Here is a 26,075-nt window from a genome sequence, read left to right as displayed (position 1 = left end):
GTCTCGTTCTTGTGTACTGTCAACTAAGATGTGTGTCCTTGGGGTTACTGCTGAGTGCCACTGGAGCCTTGGGGTTTAAAAATCATGAGATCTGCAAAGGTGTTTGCAGCTGTTGAGAAAACAGAACAAAAAACACCCAAAAAAAAGCAGAAATGAAAGCCCTTTCTTGGGTCTGGCTGTGGTGTCCTCACACACAGTCTTAGATTGTGAGGGTTAACGAGAGGGGAAGAGATGTTAGGCAAGAAAACAGCGTGAAATAAGATCTTCCTAGACAACAGGGGTGTTTTTTTTGGTCGAGTCTGGTTTAGAAGTGGGTGAAAACAGGCACAGAATCTGATTTTTAGGAGGATGCACCAATACGTGGTAAGAACAAATTTGCTTTGTTCAAATGTGTTGTGGATTTCCCTGGTGCTGACAGTCCTGTCCCAGGTAAGAGGCCCTGTGGAACAAGCTCTGCAGGACGTGTGTCCTCAGGAGAACGTGCCATGTTCATCCTGGGTTTGTTTTTTTATATTTAGGATTTCATTGTTAAAGTTTAATTACTTTATATACCCACCAGGATGATCAGAGGGATGGAGCAGCTCTGCCCTGAGGAAAGGCTGAGGGAATTGGGATGGCTCAGCCTGGAGAAGCTTTGGGGTGATCTCATTGTGGCCTTGCAGGGACTGAAGGGAACCAACAAGAAACATGGAGAGGGACTTTGGACAAGGGATGGAGGAACAGGACACAGGGAATGGCTTCCCACTGCCAGAGGGCAGGCTTAGATGGGAGATTGGGAAGGAATTGCTGGCTGTGCCCTGGCACAGGTTGCCCAGGGAAGCTGTGGCTGCCCCTGGATCCCTGGAAGTGTCCAAGGCCAGGCTGGACAGGGCTTGGAGCACCCTGGGCTGGTGGAAGGTGTCCCTGCCCATGGCAGGGGGTGGAATGGGATGGGTTTTAAGGTCCTTTCCAACCCAAACCACCCTGGGACTCTGTGACAGTGAAACCTGCCCTGTTCTCAGAAGTCCAGACCAGGACCAGAGCAATAAGCACAGCTGTAGATGAAAAATGAAGTACAGCAGTGGTTCCAGTGAAGTCCCTTCCTTGCAGGAACCCTATTTTTAGGAGTGTCATCTTGAGAGGAAGAATCACTGCAAGTTCTGCAGCTTTTCATCTGTTAAAATGGCAAAATAACACACAGATTTACCAGCTTCCCCTCTGAGGCAGATGGGCCCAGTCTGCATTTGCTGTTCCATTTACAGTTACCACCACAGAAAACTCCGTGTGTTAATTTTAATTCCAGATGAATTCCTGCAATAAATACCTTTTGTTTTCCCTCTTGGCAGGAGGTCCTGGGCTATAAGGTGGATTACCACGTCTCTCTCTACATCGTGGCTGTCTTGGAATACATCTCAGCCGACATTTTAAAGCTGGCTGGGAACTACGTGTTCAACATCCGGCACTTTGAGATCTCCCAGCAGGACATCAAAGTGTCAATGTGTGCTGATAAGGTAAAAGAGTTGGGATTCAAACAGTACCTAGAGGTGATTTTTTTTAAATTTCATTGCAAACTAAAATTTGTGAGTACTTTTTAGTGCTTACAGACAGAAAATGGTGTTGTCCTTTATTTCTCTGCTGTCACGGCCCTGCTGGTGTCACTTTGTCACGGCAGGTCTTCTTCCTAACACAGAAAAGACCTTCAGTTTTCATCCCCATTAAAATGAGAAACATTTTTGTTGAATTTTATCTTTACCCAGGAGGGTTTTGGCCGAGCCTTATGCAAGATGCCTTGTTTGCAGAGCTGATTCTGCCCGAATTGTAACTTGTTTTCTGGGCCATACTAACTTCCAGAGGGAAAAATGGCTTTGGCAGCTGAGCCAGCCTCCTGCTGCCAAAGTTTTAAATATTACTCCCTTGTGAAAGTGAGCACAGAAAGTATTGTATTAAAAACTCCCAGGATTTCTCTGAGCACGTGGAAACAGCTGAGCTGGAGCCAAGTGTGAAAATCAGGCTCGATGTCTTTTTTTTTGTTTGTTTGTTTTTAATTTTATTTTTTTGAATTCCACCGCCAGGTTTTGATGGATATGTTTGATCAGGATGAGATTGGCTTGGTTTCCCTGTGTGAGGACGAGCCCTCCTCTTCTGGGGAGCTCAACTACTACGACCTGGTGAGGAACGAAATAGCAGAGGAGAGGCAGTACCTGCGGGAGCTCAACCTCATCATCAAAGTATTTCGGGAGGCTTTCCTGTCCAACAGAAAGCTCTTCACACCCAATGTGAGTCCTTTAGTGGTTGTTGATGGGTGGTGCTGATTGCTCCATTAGCAGCCTAAGCTTGTCCACTTTTAACTGTGTTGGAGGTAAAATTAAATTTGATTTATTGGTCTGGGGGTGAATGGTGAGTGTTGTCTGTTTGGGAAATCCTGTGGGGGAGTTGCCATTAATATTGTGGGAGTGCAGCTTAATGGACACAATTCCCTGTCAGGTGCCAGCCAGCAGGATTGTTTTGGTCATGTGGCTAATAGTTTCATTTTTGCTTAACATAAAAATTAAGTTATTTACCTGCATCTGCAGTGAATGCAGGCACTTGAACTGCCATTTGAAGTCTACCCCAGGGCACTGTAATCTGTAGAAATTCCAAGTCAAACAGCCCCTGGCTCTGGATTCTCTTCACTGTGAGGGCAGTTTGTGTTTGATGAACGATTGAAATGTTCTGACTGATATTGCACATGTGGCAAATCCTGGTTTTGGAACGCTGGAGTCTAAAAGGGAAGCTCAGCTGTGGTAAGAGGAGGAGGAATAAGGAGGGATTAGGGAATCCTTCCAGTGGGAGAAGGAGAAGGGGACCCAGAAGAACCTGAACTGGGATTTTGAGGTTAAAAAGAGGCAGCAGGAGCTGCCCATTCCAGCTGGGTGTGGAGGCTCCTCGGGAGCTGATGGTTTACCAGGGAATTGTGCAGACGTGAGGACAGAATCCAAGTAAAGGTGATGGGAGGAGAAGGAAGTGATGGCTTTGGAGCTGAGGAATGTTCTTTTGGGAACGGGGATGAGAAATTTCTAATCTAAAAGTAGAATTTGGGAGAGGAAGCTGCTGATTCCTCCTCTGCTGCAGGAGCCCAGGAGCTGATTTAGTTGGACCCGTCCAACCTGTAAATTCCCTCCTTTAAATCGCTTCCTTCCTGTTGTTCTGTGGGATAAGAACAAGCAGAGGGGACAACAACAGTTGGAAAAGCCAGGAATTCCTGTCCAAAGCTCCAGCAGCCTGGGCAGGATGGTGTGAGGACTGGGCAAGCCTGGATGTGCCCGGAGGGCCGGGAAGACCCCGGAGTTCCAACTTTCGTCCCCGCTTCTTGTCAGCTCCTCTCCATTTACCTCTTGGTTCAGCCAAGGAAAGCTCCAACATTTCCCCGATGAATAAAACACTCCCAGCAGGACTTAAAGACACGTTTGACCTTTGCAGGATATCGAGGTGATATTCAGCAACATCTCAGACATCCACGAGCTGACGGTGAAGCTCCTGGGGTTGATCGAGGACACGGTGGAAATGACGGATGAGAGCAGCCCCCACCCCCTGGCTGGCAGCTGCTTTGAGGACCTTGCAGAGGTAACAGTGTTGGATTGGGGTGGGTTTTTTTCAATGTTTGCTTTTATTAAATCGCCGGGAACGTGGTTTTAGTTCGGGAAAACTCTCTGGTTCTCATCTGGAATGGGAGATGTTTCCACGGGTGTTTCCAAGCAGCAGCGAGTCTGGGAAGCAGCTGATGGGGCAGAATCGTGGCAAAAGTGCTGCTGATACCCACTGACCTATAAAATAGATATTAAAGAGCAGGAATAAGGGGAAACACTGCACAGGGGTTGGGTGTGGCTCATATTGGAACATTATAAACCATTATTTTGTCAGGGTTTTTTGCTTTATTGAGCACTGAAATGCTCCATATTCAGCTATTCCATAAAACTGTTCTGAAATACGGAAGGGAGTCACAAAACTAAAGTTTTTGAGCAAGTGGGACAGAGCTCAGCTTGTTCAGAATATACAGGTATATATTCAGGTATACAGGTACCTATCTGACCTGGAAATAGGTGCAAAATGACCCTGAAATTCAGCAGAGGTGCACGGGGAGGAAGCAGGACCTGAAAAAAGAGGACAGTTCATCTTGGAATCCAGCACACTTTTAACTGACTGAGGAGCAAACTCTTGGAATGAATGACCAAGGCAGAGGTGGAGGTTTTGCTGTCACTGGACACGTTTAAATGGAGTCTTTGGGTGGTGCTTTAATCCCATTTTTTTAGACCTAAAATGTGAAGGGAATCATGTAAACCCCTGTCGCAGAGGAAATCAGTGAGTTGGTCTGTCTTGAGAAAGAATACATATGTTTTTTAGCTTAAAATTATGATGTTTATTAAAAACAACAATAAAAATTCCGTTGAATTTTTACTTCTCTCCAGTTTTTAAAACCCGAGGGTGAACGTGAAGTCTGAGGGCTGCACGAACACACCAGCAGTAATCCCATTTTTTGTGGCTGTGCAGGAGCTGATCTCTGAGCCCAGGTGCCACTCACTTGGGGATAGACCATAAAGATGAAGTTTCCTTGGCGCTGCTTTAACAAACCACTCATGAGTAGGGAATTCCAGCTGACCAGGTCTCAGCTCTGAAGCTGTTGAAGCATAATTGCTTTATGATGATAAGGAGGAATGTTTGCTCAGTGAATTAAAGTAGATATTACATTAAAACTGGGGGAAAAAAATACTTAAAATTTGAAACAGTGCAGCGCTGTCCTGGAAAAAAAAAATCTCATTTTGTTGCAAAATCTGCTTTTAGTCATCCTGTGCTTTCAGGGAAACAAATCCTCTCCAACGAGCAAAAATCTCACCTGATTTTTTTTTTCCGATCCCTGAAAAAAACTTTCAATAGGAAACGAAGAGCAGATTATTTTTCCAAGCTTTTTATGAGGGTAATAATTTTGTCTTTATTAATTCAGTTCATGTCCCAGGGTGAGATCATCCCTCTGGGAGTGTTTGCAGAAGGGATCATTAAAGAGAGATAGGAAGGTGAAGTGTTTATTTGCTCTCCTTATCTCCCTGCCAGGCTTGTTCACTTTTAGTGTTTCCATTGTGAAGGTCCTTCGCTCCTTTTGGAAGGGTAATTAAAAACCAAACAACCCTCCCAGGCTGGAATCTTCCTGCTTTGTCTGTTTTCCTGCGTCCCATCTCTGTGGAAGGTCTAGAAGTAGTAAATATTTGTCGTGGTTTTGAGAGAGGGAAAACGAAACATTAATTTCAAGTATGGGGAAAACAAGACTGGTTTGTGTGTTTGTTTTTTTGGTTTTTGGTTTTTTTTTTTTAATATGGGGCAAATAAAACAATTTTTTTCCTGCTGTGGAGGAAATGAGGGCAGAGGGTCTTTGTGCCTACTCTGGAGTGATCTCCAGGAGGCAGCTGATAAAACAGGTTATTGTCAGTAGATTGTGAATTTGTTTTGCTGATATTTGTGTCCCCATAGGAGAGGAGTTTTAGTATCCACAAGGGAAAAAAAGGTGGAAGCCACTGCACACACCAGAGGGGCTGAAGGGTGCAAACATCAACTGTGTGCTGCATTGAAATAATTTATGTGGCATCAGGTTAATGTCTCCATGGAATCACGGCATTTTTTGGGGTTGGAAGGGATTTTAAAGCTCATCTCATTCCACCCCCTGCCATGGGCAGGGACACCTTCCACCAGCCCAGGGTGCTCCAACCTGGCCTTGGACACTTCCAGGGATCCAGGGGCAGCCACAGCTTCTCTGGGTAACCTGTGCCAGGGCCTGCCCACCCTCCCAGCCAGCAATTCCTTCCCAATATCCCATCTAGCCCTGCCCTCCTTCAGCTGAGGGCTGTTATTTTCAGTATTCCATAACTCCATAGTTCAGTAACTTTTGCAGCACTGCAAGTGTGAACCCCTTTTTTTTTTTTTTATGATTAGTCTCTTAGGGAAGATCCCTAATGCAGTTCATTTCAATCTTATGCTCAGAAAACAAATCCAAAACCAACTGAAACCAGTTCTAAAATATGTAACTTTCCAGTACCTGAAGGGAACTCACAGGAAGGATGGGATGAGACTATTGACAAGGGATGGAGGGACAGGACACAGGGAATGGCTTCCCACTGCCAGAGGGCAGGGTTAGATGGGAGATTGGGAAGGAATTCCCAGCTAGGAGGGTGGACAGGCCCTGGCACAGGTTGCCCAGAGAAGCTGTGGCTGCCCCTGGATCCCTGGAAGTGTCCAAGGCCAGGTTGGAGCAACCTTGGATAGTGGAAGATGTCCCTGCCATGGCTGGAGGATAAATGAGATGGACTTTAAGGTCCCTTCCAACCCGACCCCTTCTGGGTTTCTGTGATTTTTATGTTTGCTGCAGTGGAATAAACAAAAAAATAAAACCCACCGGGCTTTAAACTCAATTCAGAATCTGCTGAAGAAAACCAGTTTGGTCAATTAGAGAGTGTCTAATAATTTCTCATCAGCTGCTGCAGCGCCAAACCTTCCCCTCTTTCATCCCCTCCACTCCCAAAATACGGGTGGCCAGTGATGATTAAACTTGATGAGGAGAGTTGAGAGCGATAATTACAATTTGCATATGAAAAGAGCATTTGTTCCCTGCCTCTGCTCCCCACAAAGACTTTCACTGGAATTCCCCTGGGCCCTCTGCAACTGGAAAACTTGTGACTCCACCTGAATGTTCCGAGGAGCCTTTTGTGGCAGTTGGTATTCCCAAATTTGGCAGCCTGCATTCTGGGAAGAGTCAAGGTGAAAAGAGGGATGTGCTTTATCCCAGGGCACTCGGGAGTGATTCAGCCCAGTGGATCTGCAGGGACTGGGATCAGCCTGCCAGGCTTTGGCACAGCTGATCCAGAGGCAGCCATCAATGATTCTCGGGAGATGGAGGAATGCTGAGAAACTCGTGTGCAGCTGGAAGTGAGAAAGGGTTGTGGTTTCCTCAGGATTTGTTTTGCAAAAATCGATATTTTCTTGAAAAGTTCCCCCTTTTGTGTGGCAGCTTCTCAAGGGCGATAATTGTACCAGCTGGGGCAGAAATAATCTTGCATCCTTCATGCATTTATATCATTCTGTGTTTTTTTTATTTAGGAACAAGCCTTTGATCCCTATGAAACCTTGTCCCAGGATATTCTCTCTCCACAATTCCATGAGCATTTTAATAACTTAATGGCAAAACCTGCTGTTGCTCTCCACTTCCAGGTGAGTGCAAATGGCAAATACCCAAAGGCTTTAATTCTCACATTTCAAAGGCTTGAATTTTGTCAGTAATTCTTTACTTCCAGCTAAAGGAATTAGAGAAGCCCAGAGAAGCTGTGGCTGCCCCTGGATCCCTGGAAGTGTCCAAGGCCAGGTTGGAGCAACCTGGGATAGTGAAAGGGATGGATTGAGATTGGATTTAAGGTCCCTTCCCACCCAAACCATTCCATGGTTCTGTGATCACCTTTCTCAGGAATGTTCCTTCACAGTTCTTCTCTGAGCTGTGGAGTGAGGGCAGAAAAGGGAATTTTCAAAAAGGATGAGAGATAATTCAGTTGCTGCTCAACGTTTCTCCTGATATGGAAGATGGCAGGAATTTCATCGTCCTTTGGAAAAGTCTTTCCTCATTTTACAACCTGAGTTATTGTCTTAGTTAAGAGCTGGGAAGGGGAAAAGATTTAACGTTTTCTAAGTCATAAACTTGTGATGCTCAGTTTCTCAGGGTGACATTAAGGCTGATTTCTTCAGTGCCTGATGAGACTCCGTATTTCAGTGCTGTGTTGTAGGTAATGGAAGCACAGCAAACATTCCTGGGACAAAAGGGAATTCAGGGGGGGGAGTTGAGTTCTTCGATTGTGTGGAAGCCCTGACTGCTCCTTAATCCAGTCCTGATTGGAGGATTTGAGTGTAAATAATGCTGTTTGTTCTTCCTTTGCAGTCCACTGCTGAGGGCTTTAAAGAAGCTGTTCAGTACGTCCTGCCCCGCCTGCTGCTCATCCCAGTCTACCACTGTTTGCACTACTTCGAGTTACTGCAGGTAAACAAAGCCATTCCTCACTAAAAGCAGTTATTAATGGGGAGAATCAGAGCTTTTAAATAGGTGTCAAGGTGTTGCTTACATCTTAGAGATGAAAACATAGATTTGACACTGGTTGCTAAATGTCCGAAAAGTGAAAACATGTAAAGGAATCCTCAGAATCATCTGTTGCTCTGACATGAGCATTTGAACTATGATTTATTAAACAACCCTTGAGTTCTAATACAGTTAAAAATTGCCTATAAAAATCTAACTTCTTCTTTTCCTCGAGTGCTGAGTTTTTGTCCATTCCCAAGCGGCCAAACAGATCCTCAAGTCACACTCCAGTTGCAGCTCAGCTTATTATTTCAGAATAATCCATTCCTAATGTTCAACCATTTGTCCTAAGTGGAAGTGGCTGAGGATGACGTAAAAAAAGTTCCTGTTTGCCCCGTTGTGTTGGGAAAGTTTGTAATGCTTTAGGGGTAAGGGAATTATTAACCAACTGGGATGGACTGCAGCAGGTAAAAACACCCCGTGGCTACAGCTGACATTTGGGAATAGCAACAGAAATGACTCTTTTAGGTCCTGAGTGTAAAAACTGAGACTGGCCACGTTGGACACGGTGTGTTGTGTGGGTTTACCTTGGATTTCAGAGGATTTACTGGTATGAAGGAGGAAAAGGAAACTTTGCAGCATAGGATATGTCTGCAGTTGTGTTACCACCAGATCTCCTCAGCACAAGTTCCTTTTTTTTTTTTTTTCTCAAGTTCACTCTTATTTTCGTTATGTCTGCTGTGATTTATTTCTGCATGTCCTGATTCAGAGAAGGAGAAGTGAGGGATGATTTCTTTTGTCCCACCTCCGGTGTGCAGATAACCAGTATTTTGTAGCAAGATTTCAATCCCAGAAGGGTTTGGGTTGGGAGGGACCTTAAAGATCATCTTGTTCCACGGGCAGGGACACCTTCCAATCCACTTAAATACACGTGGGCTGGGTAAATTTTAAATCTTTAGGCATTTCTGTTGATAGTCACTTTAGGAAGTAGCTTACAAAGCTTAAAAATACCCCCAAAACAACCTTAATTCCCTGCAGCTCCCTGACAGGAGGGGGGAGCTGGGCGGGGGGGTGGGTCGGGCTCTGCTCCCAAAAAACAGGAGACAGGACGAGAGTTGTCTCAAAGCACCTTGAGAGGCCTCCAGGGTCACCAGGGGAGGTTCAGGTTGGATATTGGGGAAATTCCTGCATGGAATGGGTTGTCCAGCCCTGGGCAGTGATGGGTTCTCCCCCCCCGGAGGGATTTCGAACCCACGTGGATGTGGCGCTTGTGGCCGTGGGTCAGCGGTGACCTTGGCAGTGCTGGCCGATGATTGGACTCCATGATCTTGGAGGGCTTTTCCAACCTCAACAATTCCACGATTCCACACTTCTGCCAGCTTTATGTGAAGGGAGCACTGCTGGTTTGGAGATGAAGCCTCTCTTTCCAAACAGTGGAGCTTCCCTTCCCATAACCATCAGCCTCTTACGGTAATTCCCTGGAACTTCCCAAAACGTTCCTCTTTCACGCTGAATAATTGGATCAGTGACCTGCATTATGCTGAGGGTCAGGCTAATTAATGACCCATTGTGTCTTCAGAGCTGGGAAAGTGCATCAGGATGAAATTTTGGAATGAAATCCCACGTGCTGCAGCTTTGGGAGACTCTGAGCCTTCGGCTGGTTTTACAAGTGTAAAGTGTTTGTCCTGCTTTGGAGCAGAGTTTTCCTCGTGTTTTTTGAGGAGTGAAGCCTGGCTGGCAGTGCAAAATCATTTTGTTGGGCTTTTTATTCATTTTAAAGGATAATACAGCAGGAGGGTGCAGGAAAGGTAATAATTTTAGCAGTGAAAATTATTACATTTGATCTTTATCCACAGTATGCAAGATTTCTGAGTAGAATCTGACACTTGGCTGTCTTGAGTCTTTCCAGCCTTGTGAGCAGAGAACAGAAATCTGAAATATTGCTCTGTGGTAATGGTAAACCCAGAGTTTTTTGTTGGGATCCCTTTAAGTTACAGGTTTAAAGTTTGAATTTTATGTTGTCCTTTGAAAACATCCTCAATTGACAGCAGAGGTTTTTAGGAGGCAGAGGGGTTTTAGGCATTGAGAAAGTATTTATTCAACAATATTGATATATAACATCTTGAAAGCTTTTGGTATTGCTTCTCTGTCACCATTGCATTTGTTTGTAGGAACTCTGGTTGAAGAAGTTCAAAATGGAAGCAAAAAAACAACAAAACACTCACATTTTCAAGGTTTCTGTAGGGAGAGAAGCTAAAATTGAGACTATTTACCCAAAACCCCCTTCTGAATTGGGAGGTAAATAAAATAATGATTTACCAAAGCACAGGCCTCAAATATTTGCTTTTTTTGCTAAATATCAAAACTAAAATGAATGAAATTGAAGTGTGAAAAGCTTGAGAGTTCCTTCCAGCTGTAGAACTTTTCCTCCTGGCTGCAAAAACAGGATCTTCATCAGGGCCTTTGTCCCTGCCTAAGGAAGAGGAATATTCCTGTCTGGAATAGAGAGTGTATCCTCCCTTGCCATGTGACTCCCAGGCACAAGATTATCCCAAATTCCTGCCCATGACTCTCCGTGTCGTCATCAAACCACGAAATTATCAGACTCAGGAGCTTTTCCCACCTTCAGGAGTTTGCACTTCCCACCATCTTCACACTCTTTGCATTTTCTGTGGCTGACAGTAAGGAAAAGTCGGATTTCCATGGATTTTTCCCTTCCCTGCACCGTCCCTCAGCTCATAAAATCCCTGGAAATTGTTGTGAACCATTAATTTGTTCAATGTGCAAGGTGGAGGTTGTTTGGACACCTGAAAACTGAGAGGGTTTAGCGATTGGAATGTCGTGGAGTGGACCCAGCTGGTCAATCCCTGTTCTCTCCGTTACTTTTAGAGGAAGCTGAGGGATCCTTGCTGAGGGAACGTAGTGGGGAAAGGAAAAAGAAGGCTCTGCCATGCTGAGTGTAAGTAAGATTTCTCTTAAGTATGGAGGTAAAACAGAGTCTTATCCAGAGGTTATCCATGCATGGCAAGTTGAATTTGCCTTCCAGGCGATTCACAGGATCCCAGAATGGTCTGGGTTGGAAGGGACCTTCAAGCTCATCCCATTCCACGCCCTGCCATGGAGGGCTCATACAATCTTGAGGGTGAAAGAGGTTAAAAAGAGAAAAAAAATCTTGTCTTTTTACCAGTAATGTTTTAGGTGTCACCTTAAAGAACCAAAAGCAGGGGCTTTCAGGCTGCCAGTTGGATGGAGGGCTGTAGGAAAACCTGGGGAGTTTCCTAGTTCAGGAAGTTTCTGCCTCGTGGTGGAGACAGATCTAGTCTTTATGAAAAGGAAATGTGCTGGTTCTCACTGTCCTTACATCTTGCTGTAGGAGCAGATCTCGAATGCAGACCCTTTTTTTGACTCTTGTCAGTTTGCACCGTGCAAAACGGACATTTTTTTATCTCGAGATGGATGAGTTTGCTGCAGGTGGCAGAATGTAGAGTGGCAAGAAGCAAAGAGAGGAGCTTGCCCATTCTGTCCTTCAGATTTGCTCTGGGTTGTTGGAAGGAACTCATGGGAGGAATAGGCACACTTACAGAAACCAGCATTTCATTCGGGGCTGTTTCAAACCTTCAGACTCTTCAGTGAAACCAGTTGTGAGCAGGACATGGTTGAGAAGGTAACAGGAAAAATAATACCTGACAATTAGCACTGCCTCTCAGTGAAGCGTGAAGGGGGATCTTTTTAAACTCTCTCCCGCTGAGTATCCGTGGATTTTTCCTGACCATCTGACAGGTATTTGTAGTTTCTCGCACAGCTTGTTTTGAGGGGTTCCTGTGCTAACTCACTGACTTCACCGAGCACCACGGAGAACACCGTGGGGGAATGCCTGCCAGCCCTCCTTCCCTGCTATAAACCAGGCCAATCCAAAGGAAAATGACTGTTTGTTCTGTCCCAGCAATTGCAGGAATGCAGTGAGGATGAGGAGGATCGGGAATGCCTCAAGCAAGCCATCACCGCCCTCCTGAACCTGCAGTGCAGCATGGAGCGCATTTACAGCAAGCACTCGCCAAGGAGGCGGCCTGGGTGAGCACAGACGCACCCTGGCTCCCCCAAAATGGGCAGGGGAGGAGATAAATCATCTTTCCTTTGTTAGGAAATCTGTGTATTTCCTTCTCAAGGCATGTCTTTCTGATGGTTTTCACCGTAAACGGAGCAACAGCCCAAAACCTTCACGCCCCGCTCCTAAGAATAATGTGCATGTGTTACTCCTTCCCCAGCCAAAGCAGTGCTTGTGGCTTTCTTGGGACATATTTAGGGGGGGGGGAAAAATAATACATAAGCAGTTAATTTAGTTGGTTATTTCGGTCTCTCGGGGTGGCAAACGTGGAACGTGCTTGTCGTGACCTTTCCTGTCCTCCGCCCCAGGGAGCCGGTGTGTCGCTTCTACCACCGGCAGATCCGCAGCAAACACCTGGCCATCAAGAAGATGAACGAGATCCAGAAGAACATCGACGGCTGGGAAGGCAAAGACATCGGGCAGTGCTGCAACGAGTTCATCATGGAAGGGGGCCTGACCAAAATCGGGGCCAAGCACGAGCGGCACATCTTCCTCTTCGACGGGCTGCTGATCAGCTGCAAAGCCAACCACGGGCAGTCGCGGCTGCCCGGCTACAGCAGCGCCGAGTACCGGCTGAAGGAGAAGATCGTCATGAGGAAGATCCAGGTGGTGGACAAGGAGGACACCCCCGAGTACAGGCACGCCTTCGAGCTGGTGTCCAAGGACGACAACAGCGTCCTGTTCGCCGCCAAGTCGGCCGAGGAGAAGAGCAACTGGATGGCGGCGCTGATCTGCCTGCAGTACCGCAGCACCCTGGACAGGATGCTGGACTCGGTGCTGCTGCAGGAGGAGAACGAGCAGCCCCTCAGGCTGCCCAGCCCCAGCGTTTATCGCTTCGTGGTGGAGGACTCCGAGGAGAACATCGTGTTCGAGGACAACCTGCAGAGCAGGAACGGCATCCCCATCATCAAGGGGGGCACGGTGGTGAAGCTCATCGAGAGACTGACCTACCACATGTATGCAGGTACCCTGCACGCTCCTCCAGATGTGTTTGTTGTGCTTCTGCGGGGGCTGAAATTAATCCTCTTATCTTTGCTTTAGTTGGGGTTTTTTTCCTGCTTGCAATTAAATGTAAAGTAAGATTTGCAGGGAAAAAAAATTATTGGTAATTATATTAGTAAATTTGCTGGCAAAGCTGCATGGAAATTTTGGGCGTGCAAACCCTTCACCCCCCCAAAAAACCCCACAGCAGTGTGTTTGCTGAGATCAGCGTTGCTCAAGCAGTGGAGCTGTCACAGGCTGTGTGTCTGTGGAGACAGAGAAAAGGGTTGGAAGTTGTATTGATTTTATTTGTTATATTCAACCTGCCGCGTTGGGAAGTCCCTGTGTTGAAGAGGATGCAAATCACAAGCCAGCATTTTGCGGAATTTTGCTGTAAAATGCTGTGTCTTAAAGGCACAGAAGTGAAACCACGAAGTGCTGATGGTGAGGAACACGTTAGGTCTCGGTTTTGGGGTGAGAGGCACAGGCTGAAAGGGGAATTTTTGTGCAATTTTTTTTAAACTTCTCGAATAGTAACAGCCTCCTTTGTGCTTTTTACAAAACTGCCTGGTTTTTAAGTGATCATTTTTGTGAAATTAGGATTACATAGTGTGAAACTCTAATAACTTTTTTAAAATAGCATTGAAAGCTCGGTATTGAGCAGCTGCTGAGTGTGCAGGTTACCCACAGCTGTGCTGTCTGTGTGTCCCAGCTCCTCCAGTCCTAAAATGGGATGGATTTTGATGGCTTGTGCTCTTCTCACCTTTCCTGAATAAACTGATGTATTTGAGTATTAGTTTCATGGAATCCCAGATTGGTTTGGGTTGGAAGGGACTTTGAAGACCATCTCGTTCTACCCTCCCCTTGCCATGGGCAGATTTAGATATTTTTGGTGTTAGAGTGAGATTTTCTGCACATGAAAATTTTCTCTGTGTCTTTTGTTTCCCATATTTTCCAACTGGATTTAAAAAAAACCCAAACCAACAAACCCCAAACACTCCCATCATTTTCTCCTTCTTATCCTTACAGATCCCAATTTCGTACGGACTTTCCTCACCACCTACCGCTCCTTTTGCAAGCCCCAGGAGCTGCTGAGTTTGCTGATAGAAAGGTAAGGAATGGGCATCCTTCCTGAAGTTATGGAAAGGTTTCAGAATCATGGAATAGAATCCCAGAATGGTTTGGCTTGGAAAGGATCTTAAAGATCATCCAGTGCCACCCCCTGCCATGGGCAGGGGACACCTTCCACCAGCCCAGGTTGCTCCAAGGCCCGTCCAACCTGGCCTTGGACACTTCCAGGGATCCAGGGGCAGCCACAGCTTCTCTGGGCAACCTGTGCCAGGGCCTGCCCACCCTCCCAGCCAGCAATTCCTTCCCAATCTCCCATCTAACCCTGCCCTCTGGCAGTGGGAAGCCATTCCCCGTGTCCTGGCACTGCAGTTCCTGATGAGTTTTGTGTATTTGGAATCATAAATGTCCCAAGAGGGATCAGAGATTCCAGCTGCTGCCTCCCTGCTCAGGTTCCCAGTGCCACGTTCCAGGTGTTTTAGTGACGTTTGTAAAACAGTAACTTTTAAAACAGCGATCCAGGTTTTTAACACAACCTTCCTTTCTCCAGTTGAAATGAGTTACCTGAACTGGGTATTACCTGGAGCACCTGCAGTGCCTGGGCTGTGGGGTAGTGGTGTTGTGAACTGCTAAACTTCCAAGTCTGGATGCAGATAAGGACAGAAACGTTCTGAGTGGTTTGTTCGAGCGCACAGACTTAATGGAAACAGCATTTTAATGCAGCGTGATAAAGCTGCTCTTAAGCTCTCCTCTAATCTTCCCTTAATCGAGCCAGCAGGCCCTTAAAAACCCTCTATCCCAGTCTAGACATCTTGTGATGAGCAGTGAATTAGCCGAGCGTGGGTCTGGGGGAGGAGGGAATTCCAGGCGAGCTGGATGTCTGTCGGAGGAGCGCTCGGGTCTGGCCGCGCTGAATTTATCTGAACTACACCTGCTCTCCGTGTCCTCCCTAAAGGCTCTGTGTTTACCCTTCCCTGCCCTCAGCTGTGTGGTGCTCTCCTGCCTAGGTTTGAGATCCCGGAGCCGGAGCCCACGGAAGCGGACAGGCTGGCCATCGAGAAGGGGGAGCAGCCCATCGGCGCCGACCTGAAGCGCTTCCGCAAGGAATACGTGCAGCCCGTGCAGCTCAGGTTGGTTTGCTTTCCGCTTCCTTCCTTCCAGCCAGTCCCCTGATGATGCCACGGTATTCCTGCAGACGCTGATCCCTCGTCAGTCCCACTGGCTGCTGGAGCTGCGCTCTGGTTCCCAGGGCTGGGATCCCCCACCCACAGACGCTGCGTGGCCGCTGTGGACAGCGCCTGTGGGTGAGGGATGTGTAGCTGAGGGCGCTCCTCAATGGGCTCCTTGTTCCCAGGCCCTGTGAAGATCATTCCTCTTGTTTCCAGTTTTCCAGCCCTGCTGGGGTTTTCCTCCCTTTCCCAGCCCCTGTGGATGTGTTTGCACGCAGACAGGGAGACTCTTGTCTGGGCTGCACCCTGCAGTGGCTGCAGTGAATCTTCAAGGCCTTGCTGACCAAGCTAATTTGGGGAACAGTTAAGCATTTCTAGCATGAATGAGGCTAATTGTTCCCCCTGATTGAGGACTGAGTCAGGAGGAGACAGATCACAACCAGAGTTTTTGCTAGAACAACTTTTAACTGTTTGGATGAGCAGCATCAAGAGGTTACCATTAATGGCACATTAATTTTACTATTAATGGCACCCTCAGTTACTCTTCTAACCACACATTCCTAACCACACCTGTTGGAGCAGCAGCACTTGACTCCAAGTGAAGGGTAACACTGACGTGCCAGTACTTTCAGAAAGTCACTTAGAGGTCCCCTTTCCATCAGATACCCGTGTGCATATATATATATAAAAGATTAAAAAGATAAAGGTGTGTGTAATACTGGGAGTTCTCCTCCCTGTGTAGCAGCCACCACCTTCTTGAACGTGCTCCAAGTCCTACAACCTCAGCGTGACCTTGATCCCTCAGTGTGCTCCTGGCCTTGGACTGCTTATCAGGCCCTTGGTGTTCCAGTTTATCAGCTCCTGTGGGCTCAGCAGGACCAGCAGTCTCCACAGTTATCAGTTCTTGGCAGAGCTGCCCCTCACCTCGTGCTTTGCTGTTTTCTGGGAGCTCTTTGTGATCCCCTGTGACGTGTTCCCAGGAGCTTGGAAGGGTCTCAGAGCTTAGGAAACGAGTGTGTCTGGGTTTGAGCTGGTGGGTTGATGCACTCAGCAGATCCCAGCCTTGTTGAATAGCACTGACCTCTACTTCAGGGAGATCTGGGATTTGGGAACATCCCTTCCCCCCTGCCCAGCACTCCCCATCTGGTGGGAGATGCCCTGCAGTGCCCAGGCCTGGAAGGGGCAGTGGCTTTGGCATAAAAGCCTGTGAGGTCATGAGAAGGAGCAGTTGCTCAGCTGGCAAGTGCAGTCAGCAGATCCAGGCAATCTCTCCTGCTTTTCCAGTGCTTCTACCGTTGGATCTCAAAGGCAGAGTTGGGTTAGATAAGATCCTGTTTTACTTTTAGTGGCAATTTGTGTCAAAACTGGGCTGCTCAGGAGGTGGTGCTGATTTCTAGCCCGAAGGACCCCTTTGGGCAGCAATTCTTTTATGGGATAAACCTTAATTTTTTTTCCCTTCCACACTGGGAAGAGGAGAGCTAAGGAACTTCTCTGTGTATTCCCAGGGATGTAATTAATTTGTCTGAGCTAAGCCAGCCCCTCTCCAGAGCTGTGACTCACAGATTGCCATCAGGTCTCTGCCCTGTCCCTCTCACATCTTCCTGCCACCAATTTAAAGGGCTGAGCCACCAAAACCCGGTATCCTCACACCCATTTAGCACTGGTTTCCCAGTGGAAAACTCCCAGTTCAGCAGCACAGGGCTGGAGTAAGCACATCTCCCTGGAACCATCTCCGTCAGCCCCATCAGCCTGTCCCACCTGCTGAGTTGGCACAAGGAATATCTGTTGTCCCGGGTGATGTAGGAGATTTTTGCTCACCCTTCAGGTAAGCAAATTGCACCTTGTTCAATCAGATGGTTTGAGGTGTGAGCTCAACTTGTTTACCTGAGGAAGAGGCAAACCATTTTTTTTTTTATTCTGATTTATCCTGAGCGTAGAAGGCAGAGGAGCAGTTGGAGTTCACTTTGGAGTTTATTACTGGTTTGTTTAAGAAAGGGTGGGGAAAAATCAAGAGGGAGTTTAGGGTTACCCTTAAAGGAATTATTGGATCTAGCGTGGCTCTTCGTGTCATTAAAAAGTTGTAAAAGGAGGGCAGTAACAATAACTGCAACAGCTCTGAAGCTGAAATTTGTGTGTAGGAAAGAGGCCATTACCATTTTGTTTCTTGCCACATGGCAAATCCTAATTAGCTTTTTTATAAAAAAAAAAAAAAAGACATTAGAAATGGCATTTTTTTTATTAGATATTTTTTTAAAACACACAAAAAATATATATATATATGCTAAAACTGGGAAATTAGGCCTTAAATACCTGAGATTTCTGTGGTCATGGGTGCCTTGCTCAGTCTGTGTTCTGCTCCTTTGTGTGTTTTAAGAGTTACCAATCACCTGAATGTGGAACTCAGGGTTTTTTTTTTTGTTTAATTTGGTGTTTCTGTGAAAGTCCTTAAAAGGAACCATTTGTTTTTCTCTCTTTCCTCAGAATATTGAATGTTTTTCGTCACTGGGTCGAGCACCACTTTTACGACTTTGAGAGAGATCTGGAGTTGCTGGAGAGGTTGGAGACCTTCATTTCCAGTGTCAGAGGTACAGGAGCAGGGGGGTCCTGCTCTCACCCCACATTTTGGATGATCCTGACGGGTTTTAGACAGGAGAATGTCTTTACACACATGAGTCATTTTAATGCCTTTAATTGAGCTGTTTATGAGACTCTCCCTCACATGAGCAAGCTTTGGCCTGGAGCCTAAACAGCCACCAAAAATGACTTCAAGCATTAGGATAAATTAAATATATTTACTTCTGGACAGTATGTTCATCTCTGCCTGACTGTGTAATTCAGGCTGTCACCTTCCCTTTCTCCATAAGGAATTCCTCCCATGTTGGTTATTGAGATTAGACTTTCCACCTTGTTCTTGTCCCATTTATGTAAAGTTCCAGTGAAAATCATTATCCTTTCAGAATCCAGTGAAAATCGTTGTCCTTTCAGGAGAGAATACCTGACCCATTTGGTATCACTTCCTTCCAAACTAGATTTTTTTTTTTTTTTAATGTCAATTTTTAATCATTTTCCTGACAATTCCAGATTTTCCTTTTCACCCTGCCAGGCCTTAGACTGGGCAATGTAATTCTGAGACAAAGAGGTAAAAGATAATGGATACAGGTCACTGCTTTACATGCCAGAGCTGTCAGAGGATGGGGTTAAATACCCCTGGGCAGCACCTGAGCTCACCTGAGTCTGTTTACCAGCTGAGAGAGGTGCAAGAACCCGTAAGAAGAAACCAGGGGACAACAAACCTAATTAATTTGCATGCAGAAACACACAATTCTGAGTGTAGATTCAGATTTTTGGGGGGTTGGTTTCACTAAATACTCAAAAGTCATTTAAAATTGAAGAAGCCCAGAATGGTTTGGGGTGGAAGAGACTTTAAAGCCCATCCAGTTCCACCCCCTGCCATGGGCAGGGACACCTTCCACCAGCCCAGGGTGCTCCAGCCTGGCCTTGGACACTTCCAGGGATCCAGGGGCAGCCACAGCTTCTCTGGGCAACCTGTGCCAGGGCTTACCCACCCTTCCAGCCAGCAATTCCTTCCCAGTATCCCATCTATCCCTGCCCTCTGCCAGTTTAAAACTTACACGATGGTTTTAAAAAAGTTGTGGGGTTTTTTGGTGGTTTCTTTAATGATTTCTGCTTTACAGGCAAATCCATGAAGAAGTGGGTGGAATCCATCGCTAAGATCATCAGGAGGAAGAAAGCCCAGGCCAACGGGATCAGCCACAACATCACCTTCGAGAGCCCTCCCCCCCCCATCGAGTGGCACCTGTGGCGCGTGGGGCACAGCGAGAGCCTGGACCTCATGACCCTGCACCCCATCGAGATCGCCCGGCAGCTCACCCTGCTCGAGTCTGACCTGTACAGGTGGGGCTTAGCACAAACACGCCTTATTTACACTCTTTTTTTTTTTTTTTTTTAGCTTATTTTTTAGCTTATTATCGAGCAAGAAAGAGCTCGTGGAATTGGTCGAAAATACGACGCCGGAGTTCCCGGGCAATGATTTCCTTGCCATCCGTTCAGTGTCAAAATATACAGGGGAATTAAAAAAAAAAAAAGGGTTTTATCTCAGACAACATAAATAAGTACAAGGAGAACAATCCATGGGTCTTTAAAACTCCAAAGCGAAGTGTCCCTTCCTGCTTGAGTGACAGTGGGTTTTCTGCTAAAACAAGCCCCTTTTCCAGCAGGTTGCTCCAAGCTGCCCATTTTGGATCTGGAACTCTTCTTAAGTTGCTCTCCTGCCCTTTCAAAAAATTAAACTCTCTCCTTTGTAATTTTCTTACCTGAAAACGCTTATTCAAAACCCACCCGATTTCAATTAAGATTAAAAAGGGGTTTCCCTCTGGAACTCGAATTCTCCTCAGAAAGTTGTTTCTGTTTCGCAGCAGATTGGACAGGATTGGATTTGGGAAACATCAGGTCTTGATTTAGGGGAAGAAAGAATCTTTCAATGCAAGCACAGAAATCACAATTATTATTTGTCCTGAGCGTTCTGTGTGTTGTGTTGTGTCGCTCCCAGGGCAGTGCAGCCTTCTGAGCTCGTTGGCAGCGTGTGGACTAAGGAGGACAAGGAAATCAACTCCCCAAATCTCTTGAAAATGATCCGTCACACCACCAATCTCACTCTTTGGTTTGAAAAGTAAGTGCAGGGCTGGCAGTGCAGGGGCACTTTCACCCTGGGACTCGCTTGGGGTTTGCTGTTTCATTTTGCAGGCTCTGCCAAAACCCCCTCTTGGCTTTCCAAACTTGGAACATAAGTAAGATGTGATTACCTAAAAATTTGCACTTGAGATTCTGGAATGAGAGCCAAAATCTGCGTGCTGGGTGGTTTTTCTTGGAAAAAAAATTGATTTACCAGCTTGCAAAATGTCAGGTTTTTATCTCTCGGTGTTTCTCACCTTCCATCGTTTGATCAGGTGCATCGTGGAGACGGAGAACTTCGAGGAGAGGGTGGCTGTGCTGAGCAGGATCATAGAAATCCTGCAGGTTTTTCAGGACCTGAACAATTTCAACGGCGTGCTGGAGATTGTCAGTGCCATGAACTCAGTGTCGGTGTACAGGCTGGATCACACCTTTGAGGTAAGGTTTGGGCGTGGGAAAAAGAAGGTAAATCAGCATCCAGGCCTGCATCACACACAGTTCTGAAGTGGTGTCGTGGAAGGAAACAAGTGTGAAATGTTGGCAGCAGAGCCTCCCCTGAGCGAAACAGAAAAAGAAGAATATAAATAAAATCCTTTGAGTTTCCTGTGTCTCTGAGAGGCACCATTTTAAGTTAATATCAAGTGTGTCATTTGTATTAAAAGACCAGGATTTTGCTTGTAAACTGATGGACAAAACATAGAGCAGATCTTTGCTACAAGAGGTGCTTTCAAATCTGAATTTCAGCTCCCGACTTTTGCTCAGCCAGCCAGGGAATTGCCTTGTATTTGCTGCCCGTGGTACTGAGAAAATTTCCACCCCTGTGTTTTTTTTTTTCCTTTGGCATCTTAGGCACTACAGGAAAGGAAAAAAAGAGTCTTGGATGAAGCAGTGGAATTAAGCCAAGATCATTTTAAGAAGTATTTAGCCAAGCTCAAGTCAATCAACCCACCCTGTGTGCCTTTCTTTGGTAAGTCAGTGTTTCGTGGTGCCAGCCCAAATTTGACTTTGCTGCAGGTGTGTGGTCAAAAACTCCTCCTCTTTTTATCAGGAATATACCTGACAAATATCCTGAAGACAGAAGAAGGGAATCCTGACTTCCTTAAAAGACAAGGGAAAGAATTAATCAACTTCAGCAAGAGGAGAAAAGTGGCTGAAATTACAGGAGAAATCCAGCAGTACCAAAACCAGCCTTATTGTTTACGGATAGAGCCAGAAATTCGGGTAATCAACCTTTAAATACCTGTTTGGGGATTGGAAAGGGGGGGAAAAAGGTACATCACCAAAAATGCCAAATAATCTCCTGGTACTGGACCTTCTTTTGCATTAATTGTGACCATCAGAAGAGGGGGCTGGTGGGAAACAGAAGTACCCCCACTAAGAACTACCCAAAAGTGGGGGAAAAAGTAGATTTTAAATCAGTGAATTACAAAGTATTTAGTCAAAATTTTTGTGTGTATTTTTCTTTTTTAAATCTTACTGGTGCTTGTTTCGTTTAGAAATTCTTTGAAAATCTCAATCCCATGGGGAAGATCCCAGAAAAAGAGTTTACAGATTATCTGTTCAACAAGTCCTTAGAGATTGAACCTCGGAACTGCAAGCAGCCACCTCGATTTGTAAGTGTTTTCCCCAAAATTCATGGAATCACAACACCCTGAGGTGGAAGGGACCCACAAGGATCATCAAGTCCAACTCCTGGGTTATTTAATTAAAATTAAATAGCTGAAATCCACTGGTCACAATGCATGGTTAACTCAATGAGCCATAAGTATTTCCTTCAGAATTCCTTATCATGAGATGATTTTCCAGCTAAACTTGATTTACAAATACTTCTATGCCTGATGCTTCTCTCTATTAAAACATACAACCTTTGGCTTATTTTAAAATTAGCATTTTTTCCCCCAGAACCTGAAATATTGCTGTTATATTTGTGTGATAAAATATGGAGCAACATTTCTCATTTCACAATATCAAGAAGCCTTATATTAATACTCATTGAAATACGACTTTATGTGTTCAGTTTTCTTTAAATAGAAGGTAATTTCTGGTTTTCTTTTGTCTAAATATTTGGTATTGTTGCAAAATTTGCACAGCTTGAAGCAGACAGATCGTGGTCTAGAGCACTTGGTTTTTAATATGTTGTAATTGCCTGAGGAGCTGGAGACATCTCTGATTTTTGGGAGAGCTGTAAATCAGTTTTGAAATCCCTTGTTGGAGGAAGGAGTGAGACGACATTGCAGATGTGCCAAGGAAGGGCCAGAAACTGCTGTTGCAAAAATGCTGTTCCAGTAATTTCTGCAAAGGATTTTTCTAAAAATAGAGGAGTGTCCGCCCTGCCAGTCTGTCAGCTGGGCAGGAATTCTTTCCCAGCTCAGGATTTCCAAAGAGGGAATCTCGTTGGAATTTCAGGACAGTCCAGTTCTGGCTGCTGTAATTTGGACACCGCTGCAGGGTGGGAGCGTCATCCACCTTCCAGGGCTCAGCTTTGATCTGGGGCTGTTACACCCCAGCCTAACAAGGCTGGGTTTGTCCACCCAGTGAGCTGGGTGTAGGAGTTTTGTCCTGACTAACCCAGAGGATGTGGACAACGTGTGTCCAGGTGTGTCCACGATCCCGGTGACCAACAGAGTAAGCTCAGAGTGTGTCTGTGCTGCTGCCCTGTGGCTTGGAGTAACTTTCTCTTTCCTAAGGTTGTGACTTGCTTTTCTCCCTGTGTTTTGTCCTGCTTGGCATCAGGAACTGGACTCTTCAATCTTACAGTTGTGGGAAAAAACCCTTAAATTAAGCTAGGAAAAAAAAGATTTATTAAAATTTATTAAGTTGCATCCGTAACATCCGTAAACTCCTGCTGTATAAACAGCACTGTACCTCCCAACAGCTGTCCCTGTCCTGCTCTTCAAGGTGTATTTGATAAATATTGTTTAAAATACCTCCCAGAGCCTTGAAAGTTTTGCTGTCTGGCACGTCAGCAGCACTAACTGTGACAGCTTTTCTGTCTCCAGCCCAGGAAAACAACATACCCCCTGAAATCCCCCGGGATAAGGCCCAACACGGGCAGACACGGCTCCACCTCTGGCACCCTGAGGAGTCATCCACTGCCGCTGGAGAAGGAGCCCAGCAAGATCAGCTTCAGCAGGATCACCGAGGCAGAACATGAGTCCGCAGTCTCGGCACCGACCTCTCCCAACACCCCGTCTACGCCACCGGTGTCGGCGACCTCGGAGTTCAGTGTGTTCTCAGACATCGATCTCAACAGTTCTTACGGTGAAACACCTTTTAAGAATCCTTGTCACTGTCCCCCAGGCTCCCCAGATTTATTCCTGTAAAACAAAGAGTTGCAAAAATTTAGAGTAACGACATCAATTCCCACCGTAACCTAAAATCGATAGTTGGGGAACGTTTTGCACGGGAAGTTTTAATCCACATGGGCAGGAGATAAAACTTGGGAGATTTTTGTGATCTCTGAGGTCACTGAAGCATTTTGTTATGGGCAGATGTTCTGTCTGGGAAGTCTTCAACCCGTTTTTTTGTCCTCCACAGGTAACAACAGCATCTTCGCTCCCGTGAGTTTGCCTCAGTCGAGTGAGTACTGGAACTGTGGGAAATGTTTAGCTCTGCCTCCCCTGGGTTCAGGAGAGCGGAATGGGAATGAAAATCTGGCATCTGTCATGAAAACGTGGGCTGCGCTCAGTAGGGTTCTTTGTAGCTCAGAAGTCCAGTGAGGAGTGTAAAGTCTGCCTGCTTTGGTTTTGGTGGGGTTTAGGTGTTTCATCTCCAGGCTCTTGCATGATCTTGCTTCTGTTTTGGATGTCCTTGATGATTGTTCTGTTTGACTAATGCTGCAAATGAAGCAACCTGATAATTTCCTAATTCCTGGGCGAGAAGAGGCTCTTTTTGTACCGCTCCTGTGAGGGATATCCTGCACTCACCTGTGTTTTCAGCTGCTCTTTTTGCTTATTCCACACATATTTTTTCATCATGTGATTAAAGTTTCCAACTGGAGAGCACAGGTGCCTGATGGATTGGCACACAGCTCTGGGCACTTCTAAGAGAAATAACAAAAGTGTGGCAAAAGTCATCAGTACAGGCTGGGGGGTTGTGCTGTTTCTTAATTTGAGGGTATTTTTCCCCCCTCTGTAAAAACTCCCTTGGAGTTCACTTGATTTATTTTCCTGTCCTTCAGCATTGCCTGCTGATTGTTGATGCCTATCATCTTTCTTTGATGCTGGCAATGGGAGAGCACTTTGTGAGACCCTTATCTGATTAAAGCAGTGAATTAAAAGAATCTCATGCTGCTGAAGTTACTGGTTCGTGTTGCTGTGGAGCACAAAGATCTGCTTGTCTGAGTTGCTTCGAGTTTGGCTTAATATTCCAGAATATGTTCCTCAGGTATTGCACAAGCAGTAAAAGATCTGCTTTTCCCTCTCCAGAGACTTTCTTCAGCTCCTGGGGGAGCTTTTCCAAGCTGAGTGATGAGCCTCAGAACCCTCCTCCGCTTCCCCCACGAAAAAAGATGGATCAGGATGCTTCTAATGCTAAGGTATTTCTGTCCTGGGGTGAATAACTTGGATAATAAATCAGGGATCATCCAATAGTGATTTAGGTTGGAAAAGACCTTGCAGATTCTCGAGTCCAGCCATCGAGCTGATGGGGTTCTGTCAATCTAAAAGACTTTGAGATGCAGAGCTCCAGTTGCCCTTTCCAAGTTTTATGTTCCCAGTGTCCAATTCTGTCAGAATTTCAGGACAGCACAGTGGTCCTGTTTGGATCCATGGGCTGTGGGGTTTCTGACAGCACCAGTAGCAGAGATCAGGAGAGTTCTTCATCTGTCAGATTTGCTCTTTAAACACTTGGACGAGGGGAAAGGCCTTAAGCTGCCAGAGGACAGGGATAGATGGGATATTGGGAAAAAATTGCTGGCTGTGAGGGTGGGCAGGCCCTGGCACAGGTTGCCCAGAGAAGCTGTGGCTGCCCCTGGATCCCTGGAAGTGTCCAAGGCCAGGTTGGACGGGGCTTGGAGCACCCTGGGCTGTTGGAAGGTGTCCCTGCCCAGGGCAGGGGGTGGAATGAGATGGTCTTTAAGGTCCCTTCCAACCCCAACCATCCCGTGGTTCCACACTCTCCATTCCTCACAACGCCCTTTCCGCCGCAGGGAAACTCGAAGCCGGACGACGACCCTCCAGCCATCCCACCTCGGCAGCCGCCGCCGCCTCCAAAGATCCAGCCCCGTGCCCCTGCCTACCCCACCCCCCTGGAGCAGCCTCTGCACAGCCCTCCCCCTCCGCCCCCCCGGGACCCCGTGCCCGACACTCCCCCGCCGGTGCCGCTGCGGCCGCCCGAGCACTTCATCAACTGCCCGCTGAGCCTGCAGCCGCCGCCGCTGGGACGCTTCCACAGGGACCCCGAGTGGCTGCGGGAGGCGGGCACGGCCCCCAGCTCACCGGGCACCCCCCCCAGCACCCCCTCCCCGCGGGTGCTGCGCCGCTGCTGCGTGACCGGCGCCGGTCACAACAACCTGGCGCAGCCGCCCGTGCCCCCCGTGCCGCCCCGGCACAACTCCAGCCCTCAGCTGCCAAAACTGCCGCCAAAGACTTACAAAAGGGAGCTCTCCCACCCTCCTTTGCACAGACTGTCTTTGCTAGAAAATGCAGAAACTCCTCAATGACCTTTGCCGTAGTAGTCATTGACACTGGAATAGTATTTGTAAAGTTCCTCTTTTCTTTTTTTTTTTTTTTTCCTTTTTTTTTTTTTTTTTTTTTTTTTAAAAAAAAAAAAAAAAAAAAAGGTTTAAATTGGAAAAAATTCAGATTACACACTCACTCCAGCCCGTGTGGCTGGGCAGGGTTACCCTCAGGTGAGCAGCAGCGTTGCCTTGGTTCACACCCTCAGTGCCGACAGTTCTGCCAGGACACAAAAATAAGAGACCTTTTGCACTGTAAACTACACTAAACGATTTTTAAACTGACATCACTGAATTGCACTGAGCCAAAAAAAAAAAAAAAAA

At 46.4% G+C, this 26,075-nt stretch overlaps 1 protein-coding gene across 1 annotated transcript in view; it reads left to right on the top strand.

Annotated features, from left to right (window-relative positions):
* Positions 1 to 25,826, top strand: part of SOS2 (SOS Ras/Rho guanine nucleotide exchange factor 2) — a 38,706-nt gene extending 12,880 nt beyond the window's left edge. Inside the window, exons 4-23 of the mRNA XM_027907644.1 lie at positions 1,326 to 1,490; positions 2,052 to 2,255; positions 3,439 to 3,582; positions 7,099 to 7,209; positions 7,925 to 8,023; positions 12,003 to 12,130; positions 12,473 to 13,128; positions 14,175 to 14,256; positions 15,221 to 15,343; positions 17,864 to 17,967; positions 19,078 to 19,297; positions 19,953 to 20,072; positions 20,350 to 20,512; positions 20,924 to 21,041; positions 21,123 to 21,295; positions 21,571 to 21,687; positions 23,074 to 23,335; positions 23,612 to 23,653; positions 24,502 to 24,611; positions 25,224 to 25,826. Of these exons, the coding sequence (XP_027763445.1) occupies positions 1,326 to 1,490; positions 2,052 to 2,255; positions 3,439 to 3,582; positions 7,099 to 7,209; positions 7,925 to 8,023; positions 12,003 to 12,130; positions 12,473 to 13,128; positions 14,175 to 14,256; positions 15,221 to 15,343; positions 17,864 to 17,967; positions 19,078 to 19,297; positions 19,953 to 20,072; positions 20,350 to 20,512; positions 20,924 to 21,041; positions 21,123 to 21,295; positions 21,571 to 21,687; positions 23,074 to 23,335; positions 23,612 to 23,653; positions 24,502 to 24,611; positions 25,224 to 25,736 (3,654 nt within the window). The 3' untranslated portion in view covers positions 25,737 to 25,826. The remainder of the gene's footprint in view (positions 1 to 1,325; positions 1,491 to 2,051; positions 2,256 to 3,438; positions 3,583 to 7,098; positions 7,210 to 7,924; positions 8,024 to 12,002; positions 12,131 to 12,472; positions 13,129 to 14,174; positions 14,257 to 15,220; positions 15,344 to 17,863; positions 17,968 to 19,077; positions 19,298 to 19,952; positions 20,073 to 20,349; positions 20,513 to 20,923; positions 21,042 to 21,122; positions 21,296 to 21,570; positions 21,688 to 23,073; positions 23,336 to 23,611; positions 23,654 to 24,501; positions 24,612 to 25,223) is intronic.
* Positions 25,827 to 26,075: the final 249 nt, after the last annotated feature.

Source organism: Empidonax traillii, unplaced genomic scaffold (assembly GCF_003031625.1).
Source record: "Empidonax traillii isolate 1590-97213 ecotype Southwest subspecies unplaced genomic scaffold, ASM303162v1 scaffold1511:size131785, whole genome shotgun sequence".
NCBI classification, from domain to species: Eukaryota; Metazoa; Chordata; class Aves; order Passeriformes; family Tyrannidae; genus Empidonax; species Empidonax traillii.
This window is presented reverse-complemented; position numbering and strand designations above follow the sequence as displayed.